Source organism: Crassostrea angulata, chromosome 7 (genome assembly GCF_025612915.1).
Source record: "Crassostrea angulata isolate pt1a10 chromosome 7, ASM2561291v2, whole genome shotgun sequence".
In the NCBI taxonomy this organism is placed as follows: Eukaryota; Metazoa; Mollusca; class Bivalvia; order Ostreida; family Ostreidae; genus Magallana; species Magallana angulata.
This window is the reverse complement of record NC_069117.1, coordinates 42,098,022-42,107,152: the sequence shown is the minus strand read 5'-3', so window position 1 is coordinate 42,107,152 and position 9,131 is coordinate 42,098,022. Positions and strand designations below refer to the sequence as shown.

Below are 9,131 nucleotides of genomic sequence, written 5' to 3'. Positions count from 1 at the left end.
TTTATATATATATTTTTACATGACTTATTTCACATCAACTGTGAATTATACTAGTGTAGTATACATCAACGTGTGCTTTGAGAAATAAATCACGAAAAAATAAATCAGGAAGCCCTTATTATAAATTAGTTTTATATTTTATGGAAAGGGGGGGGGGGGGTCTCGTCCTCAAGAACCTGTGGGCCGTGTAGCGCGGATTCAGCACATCCAATTTTAATTAGATTGGATACTCAACGATGACATATCTTTACGATCCACAAAATTTCAAGAAAGTTTATATAATATTCTTTTTAAAATATTCATCATGCATACATATCCGTGTATCGTATCTTTGAAGATATATCTTATATGTAACTAAGGATATTTGCGTTTATCCGATTAAGTGAAATACTTTTTTGCTTTATTAGCTCTTGAATTAAAATCTACATGCTACATGCATTGATCGACTTTTGATTTGCCTGTTATACAAAAATCCGGAAATATCTTGTTCAACGAATAGACTAGATATTATGCTACTTCCTGCCATTTCAAGTTAAATGCGCGGGCATGTTTAGACTTCCTTAGTTACTTAATAGTATTGCTAGAGAGAAGCTGCGTTTTCGTGACTCCCAAAGATTGATAGTTTGTGAATACTATCAATCTTCGCCATCGCCCATCGATTCGTCGGAAGTGTCGGGTACTCGTGTGTGGTTATATACATCGTTCAATTGGAACAGTCTATCAACTGTAAATTTATTTTTATTCTTTAATTAACCTCAGAAATTTGAAAGGCCGTATTGGATATCTTAAAATTCATCGTGTCCAAAGATGAAGGACACTATGATTGTGACAAGTGAAGTCCTGCCAAAGCGTGACCCGATTGTAGTAAATCGGGACGTTTGGTACAGCTTCATGAGCAAAGAGGATGCCGACCCTCAGGCCTGCTGGCTTGAGAGGAAGCGGCAAGAGAGGATGAAAGTAAGTTTTTGCTTTTAAAATATAAAAGTAATGATGTTGTTTACATTTGTTATTAATCTATTTTTTTATTGTTTGAAATATATTCATTGTATTTAAGGCTGAAAAAGCTGCCTTGGGAGCTTCTACATCTAGAGTTTCTACATCTACAACTTCCTCCTCTGGGTCTGTGGTTTTGGACTCCATGAAATTCAGAAATATTCAGCAGAAAGGTAGGGGTATTTGTATTTTACTTTGTATATATTTATTGGATCCTGTTAGCATTTACTTGGCTCGCCATAAAAAAAGTTTGCTTGCCTTCTCTGAACAAATGACAAAAGGTTTGTAAGCTTCAATCCAAAATATTTTTTATCAAACCTTTTTTTTTTCTTTTTGTTACTAAAAATACAATTATTAAAGGAAATCTATTTTCTATAAGATTAAAATAGTCAACTATTAAGCTGTTTAATGCAGCATTGATTAAATAGAAACAACTTCCAACACTGAGTTCAGGAGATTAATTAAATTTATTGAAAGTTAGTGGGGGTATGCTATTAAAGGAATGACTTTAAGATCATAAGATATTTAGAAATTTATTTTAATAATTCTCAATTTTTAAATCATTTTGAAACTTTGTTATGAAGGTATCATTTATTTGAAGAATGTATTTATACAATTATAGTGGACAGAAACCAAAACCAGACTCCTTCTCCACCAAGTTCAGTTTCTCCACCAAGTTCAGTTTCTCCACCAAGTTCGGTTTCTCCCCAAAGTTCAGTTTCATCAACTGCATCAGATGATGAGGTTCCCAGAAACCTTAAAGCTGCCTCAGATGATGAAGTCCCCAGAAACCTTAAAAAATCATCTTCCAAGGCTGAATATGAAACAAATAGTGCACCACTCTCAGGCCATATACAGGCTCCAAACACCAAACACTATGCCAATATCGGCCAATATTTGAATGAAATCTATAACAGAGAACAGATATGTGACATTTCATTCAAACTGGGCAGCATCATTTACCCGGTGCATAAGGTCGTCCTTGCGAGTCAGAGTCCTTTGTTTGAGAAGTTGTTTAACAGCAAGGACTTTACTCAGCCACCTATCAGACCTAGGCAAATTAAGGTTACTGGAGTTTCAGAGGATTCTTTGAAGGCATTCCTAAATTGCATTTATTCTGGCAATATCAGTCACATGAAGCCCGATTGTCTACATGAGGTACTTGATCTCTCTCGGATGTTTGAAGTGCAGCAAATCACACAGATGTGTTTGCAGAAAATCTCCTCTCTTGGTCACCATGATATGCTGAAACTATTGCAAAAGATGAGGAGTCGTAAAGATGTTGAACTTTGTGACATTCTAATGTATGTGATAGCTAAAAATTTTATTGAGATTAGGAACAGTTCCTCTTTCTACGATTTGGATGTGGACACAGTCTGCATGATTTTGTCCAATGATAGGCTCAATGTGAGTTCAGAGATGGACATATTTGAGAGCACCGTAAGTTGGCTTCACCATCTTGGGGATCGAATGAAGAATCTGGAGAAAGTAATGGATACGGTTAGGTTCTCGCACCTATCAAGCCAGCAATTGATGAAATGCTTCGTAAAATGTCCATCCCTTAAGCAGAGCCCCTATTGTGTTGGCTTGATCACTATGGCTAACTGGTAAGTACATGTACTCTTCAATATTACCTTACTTTTTATATATGAAAAAGATAAATCATATAGGTTCATAGCTTGAAATTAAACAATAAACATAATAATAAACATAAGTAATAAGGCATATACATACATATTACCAGTCTGTTATGTAAAACATGCATATTAAAGGATCTACTCTATTTTATTGTGAAATTAAAAAATGACAGTGTTATAAAGAATATGTGAATTCAATGCATCTTTTATACCTTGGTGCAGGGTTCAAACCTCCATCAGCCTCAACCAGCAAGACCCTCTGAATCAGGAGATTCAAGAACCTAGGAGCCTTGCCAACAGTGGAGGGAGTGTTGAGCAATATCTAAAGGTGCATGAATAGTTATGTTTTTTTATAACATGAGTACAGTGTACCAATTGTTTTTCCTTTTACATTAATTTTAATGCAGTGTTTTTTTAAATTAATTTATACAGTATTATTATAAGCAGGTTAATTACCTGTATAGTTAATTTTACTTCCACACTAAAAGATGATGCTTCTATAAATAATAACCGGCTGAATTGACAGCATTATCAGGTTTGCTCCATGTGCAGCAAATCATGCTTAGATAGATTGATCATCGGTCTGTATATAAAGTATTGTCAAAGGTAAGTACATGCAGTATTGTTAAAAACTCGCCTCAAAACTGGAATGAATTAATGGAATGACTGTATTGATTATAAACCACCTTGAAATTCATTTGTTTGCCCTTTCTTGACTTGCAATATTCATGAACTTAAGAAGGAAAATTCAGTTTTATTTTCAAAGTTGCATGCATGCATGAGAATTATTATGATTAATATGATATATGCCAAGAATTTTATTAGATATACCTACATGAATTACATTCTTATTTATTAAGGTAGTTGACTTATGGAGAGAACAAAAACTTCTTTGTGAGATGGCTTAAAATCATAAATATATTTGATATATATCATTTCCTTTTTAATGTTTCAATTTTTCATTCAACATTTCAATGTGCATTGTAAACATAAGCTATTTCAACATTTTAATGTTACATTCCATTCTAATCTTCTGACCTATTCCTTTTCTGTCTTCCTTCTTTCTGTTGCCCGTATAGACACACTGTAGCTCTGAGTTCAAGGAACCCGATGTCACTTATGACATTGTTCTAATGACGGAAGATGCAATCGAGGATTTTAATCGTCATGCCTGTTCCCGAAGTCAAAGCTGGTCCACCATTTCTGCACCTTGTATCGAGCAATGCAAGGAATCAAAATGTAATATTTTATTGTCAACATACATGTACCATCAAAAAGTTAAAAAAAAATTGATGATAAAATGATATAAAAAGGAGGATAAAACCGTAAAAAGTATTTAATTCCAGGCTCATCATGAGAAAATTGACAATGTACAAGTAGACGTAGCATGGTGTGACTTTCAGTATAGTTATCATTTTCGGTAAAACTCATTTACATGTATAAAGACCTCTTGGGATAAAGGAGTTTTATTTCTTGATGAGTACATATTAGTAGAAGAGAGTTTAACAAATGATGGGTAAAATATTACAATTTCATTCATAAATCCCATCTAAACCTATTATTCTATTAATTATCCAAATTCCTTGTAAGCGAGTTTTAATGTAGGTGTTTACCTTGGTAACAATTAATGTACTATTTAGGTATAGCTTAGATAACCATCTTATTTGTACATAACCACTTTTTAATCATTTCATCTTTATGTCACCTTTATTCACTTGATGTAGTTGGCAAAAAGGCATTGATAGTTTGATACTTTCAAATTTAAGTTGATCAAGGTTTAAACTAACAAACCTAATTATCAAAGTGCATGAATGCTTCTAATTTTTAGACACTTTAAATATTTAAATTTGAAATTCATTTAGAAGATGTTATAATTACGGTCTGTCCCAGGGACAGAGTATTAAAAAACTTCTCTACAAATAATTTCATTATCAATTTGGAAATTGATGTTGAAACATATATATATAATCATGCATGCAGTTAGGTATTCAGATAGGTATTAAAACAGAGCTAGGGATGTCACTTGCTTCCTAATTATGTACATATGACGACCAGAGTTTATTATTTTGTAATAATTGAACTTGCTTAAAAGTATTAAAACAGCTTATTATATTATCGTAAATTACATTTTTACCTAGGGTCTGTGATGAACGACAAAGAAAAAGAGAACGACATTAAAGTTCTGGCATGGCTGGCTGGAAAGCCAGCCAATGGCTTTAACAATCGTCCCAACCCAACTGGACTACAAAGCATGGATTGTATGATGGGGAGGAAACCAAAGCAAAAACATGTTTCCATAGTGGAGGGAAAAAGCAATGACAAACATGTCAAAAAGAAAAGGAGTAAAAGAGATCGAATGCAGGACCAGCTGCCCCTCTCTGATGGTGGCAGAGAGGATTCCAGAAAAGAGATGGTGTGGGGAGGAGACCAGTGGTACATGGTTGGTAAGTAGATACAGTTCTACCTCATTTTATAGAATGTCAGTAACTCTTTAAAATACATGTACCATGAACATCTGGAAGTAAATTGGAAGTTCTCTCTATTGTTTCTTTTTTAAACTTCTGTATGTTTCTTCCCTGTGGATATGACCTTCTCTTTGATCATCAGTTCAAAATGTTAGATAATGAAGCTTGACTTAGGCTTATGTAATGCTTTTAGTTTATCATGTCACCAAGATTCTAGACTGAAGGACATGTTTTCTTCCTTTACTGTGTCTGAACTTTTTTTTCTTGACCATATCTTATAAACTTTAAAATGGAAACTAAATGTCTTAATTTTTAAAGGAAAAAATCAGTGTTAGAGATCTATCAAGATTGTAGTATTAGATAGATCAAGGTGGTTGAATTTCCACGGGACTTTGACAGGGTTTGGGGCAAAGCATGTCACAAAATCAGCAAAAACTGCAATTGACCAAATTAATTTTCATTTTGAAGAAAATATTAATATATATTTGTCAAATCAAATCATGTTAAAATCAATGCAAGATAATCTGATTATGCAATTTTTGTAGGTGGAGCCAGGTACAAAGATTCGGAGTGTCCCTCCCCCACCAATAAAGTATTGGTGTACTCACATGAAACCAAAGAGTGGAGACCAGTGGCTCCATTGAATGTTGCGAGGATGGAGCATTCCCTTTGTGAAGTAGATGGCTATATATTCGCTATTGGTGGAATAGGTGAAGGCAATCGGTATGTACCAGTATGTCTTCACAATTATCAGGACAAAAAAGAGAAATATTGATTAAAATTAATCAAAAGAAAATTGGGTGACAACTTTTAGAATTATTTTCATATATTTTTCATCAATTCAGCTTGCTTTCATCGGTGGAGTGTTATAATCCTAGAACCAATTGTTGGTTCTATGTGAAGGCACTCCCTGAGCCCAGGGCTGCTGCCGCTACCTCGGCTGAGGGGGGCAATGTTTGTCTGCAAGGGGGATATAGTCAAATGAATCATGGGCAGCCCTCCAGTTTTTACTATGAGAACAAAGATAAATTGTTCTACAACATGGAAACCAATAAGTAAGTATAAAAGAAGTCATATTAAAGCTATGTCATCATAGCTTTTCTTGTCTGATAAGACTTATCTGCCTTAATTGTCAATGAATTTTAGTAAATGATGTAAGTAATATGAGAACTTTTTCATAGTTTTCTTCCTTTTTGTATTTATTTTAAGGTTTAATTGTGGTCAAATAGTATTTCTCATTTATTCACTGGATTAGTTATACTTAACAGTTTTTGTAATTCATAAATGTACATTATGATTATAAAGTAATCTTTTCATATCTTTTTGTTTTCAGGTGGTTAAGAAAATACTAAGGCCCATCCATCAAACTGAAATCTTTTCTGGAGTTGTTTTTTTTTAAGGAAAATTTTAAAATCTTAACTTGATCAAATTTAAATCTTCATTGTCAGTGTACTTTTTTTTTAAGTGGATATTTTAGAAACATTTATGTATGATGTGGCAAGAGTAATTAAATTGTATGCAACTGTTGGTATTCAGGGTTTTTTTAAATTTTACTTTGAATTTATTTGATAAGTTTGCATGTAATGATTATGAAAATACCCGGCCTTGAAATAGAGCCAGCATTGTGTGGGCTTAATTGCTATGGCAAAATGGCCAATACTTGTACTCTTATAAGTCAATATAACTTACTTTTCAAAAATATTCAAATTGGGATTGTTTTGTTTCTGTTTTTCAATCAATCAAATCAAATTCTGTAATTCATTACACTGTTTTAACACAACACAATCCCCCTCCCCCGCTTTTACACTATTATTATTACTGATTATATTATTATTATTATATTATTACCGATATAATTAACGTTTATGTTAAAATCTTCGTAATATCAAAAATGAATAAAACTTCATTTATCATTTTTTCGGAGGGACCAAAAACAAAAAAGTATGTATAGCAATCGAAAAAAGAATGTTGCAAACAAACTAAAGCATTTAAATTACTCAAACAAATTGTATCTCTTTTCTTTTAACATCGATGTTGATTGAAGTTTGATTATGCTTTTCGGGAAATTTTAGCTAGTAACAATTAAGATGTTTCACAAAAATACATCTTCGCTAGAAAAGGGTTTCTGATCCGCACCGCTTCTCACGAACCCAAGCTGCCAAGGTTTCGTGAGAAGCCTTTGGCTAGCGAAGATGCTTGATAAGCATTTTCCATACCGTGAACATTGGTCGGAGCAAGGATCCGGAGAAACTGGTCACAGGATTTTGCATCAGGGATATAAATCCCCTTTCATTAGCCACGTACCCCACTTTTAAAACAGAGAAACTTCACTACTGTTTGGTTATTCTTTCTGTTGGAAAAAAACACGTTTTTCATGGGAATTGAAAAATGATTTAGAAGTGTTTTGCATTTTAAATTAGGCTTGTTCAAAATAATCCATCAAAGATCATTGTAATTAAACGATGAGGTTAATGGCTATATACATTATTTTACAACATTTTTAGCGATAACACTTAAAAACAGACGACCCCCCCCCCCCCAAAAAAAAAACCACACAAAACAAACACAACACCAACACCCCCCCCCCCCCCCCAAAAAAAAAAATAAAAAAATTAATTAATGTACGTGATTATGTATATAAAAACAAATGATACAAATGTTTATTGTATATAATATAATTTATTGCATCCCAGAATATTTATGGAACATACTAAAGACCTGAAATACTAATGACCTGAAAGACCTGAAATTTTATATAAATGATACTTTTATAAGATTTTAGTCAAATGAAATTATTTTGTGGGGGTTTAAATCATATTTCCAGGTATAATTTTGTTTAAAAAATATCATAATGATCAGTTATTCAAGCAGAAATATGAAAGACCTGAAAATTTGAATTGACCTGAAAATTTCAAATGACCTGAAATTTTATATAATTGATATAGATGATACTTTTATAAGATTTTGGTCAAATGAAATTACTTTGTGGGGGTTTAAATCATATTTCCAGGTATAATTTTGTTTAAAAAATATCATAATGATCAGTTATTCAAGCAGAAATGTGAAAGACCTGAAAATTTGAATTGACCTGAAATTTTCAAATGACCTGAAATTTTAAATGATTGATACATTTCTATGTTCTGTGTCAATTTCAATGTCTATTGTTGAGTTTTTATCATATTTCCAGGTATATATGTGTCAAAATATATCAAACCGAAACATGGGCTGTTAGATGACCTACACAACTACACCATCACAAAATTTCAGGTCAGCCCAAATTTTCAGGTCAATTCAAATATTCAGGTTTTTCATTTTCCTGTGTAAATAATATATTTTAACACTTATATACCTGGAAATATAATAAAAACTCACAAATAAACATTTAAACTGATAAAGAACATATAGAAATGTGTCAATTATATATAATTTCAGGTCAGCCCAGATTTTCAGGTCTTTCGTATTCCTGCGTAAATAATTGATCAGTATGATATATTTTAACACTTATATACCTGGAAATATGATTAAAAACTCACAAATAGACATTAAAACTGACACAGAACTTAGAAATGTTTCAATTATATATAATTTCAGGTCAGCTCAAATTTTCAGGTCAATTCAAATTTTCAGGTCTTTCGTACTCCTGCATAAATAATTGATCAGTATGATATATTTTAACACTTATATACCTGGAAATAGGATAAAAACTTACAAAAAGACATTAATATTGACACAGAACATAGAAATGTATCAATCATTTAAAATTTCAGGTCATTTGAAAATTTCAGGTCAATTCAAATTCTCAGGTCTTTCATATTTCTGCATGAATAACTGGTCATTATGATATTTTTTAAACAAAATTATACCTGGAAATATGATTTAAACCCCCACAAGTAATTTTATTTGATAAAAATCTTAGAAAAGTATCATTTATATAAAATTTCAGGTCTTTCAGGTCTTTCAGGTCATTAGTATTTCAGGTCTTTAGTACGTCCCAATATTTATTACAATTTTTTTTTAAAATAATTTTACAGGGTAC

General features: G+C 32.3%; 1 protein-coding gene across 1 annotated transcript; it reads left to right on the top strand.

Moving 5' to 3' along the window:
* The first annotated feature begins 381 nt into the window (after window positions 1–381).
* Window positions 382–6,642, top strand: LOC128191656 (kelch-like protein diablo). Its single transcript, XM_052863839.1, has 9 exons — window positions 382–957; window positions 1,055–1,166; window positions 1,616–2,600; window positions 2,853–2,958; window positions 3,710–3,869; window positions 4,769–5,074; window positions 5,641–5,818; window positions 5,941–6,150; window positions 6,429–6,642. Exons 1-9 carry the CDS (start codon window positions 808–810, stop codon window positions 6,445–6,447), a joined length of 2,226 nt encoding a protein of 741 aa, XP_052719799.1. The 5' UTR covers window positions 382–807; the 3' UTR covers window positions 6,448–6,642.
* Window positions 6,643–9,131: the final 2,489 nt, after the last annotated feature.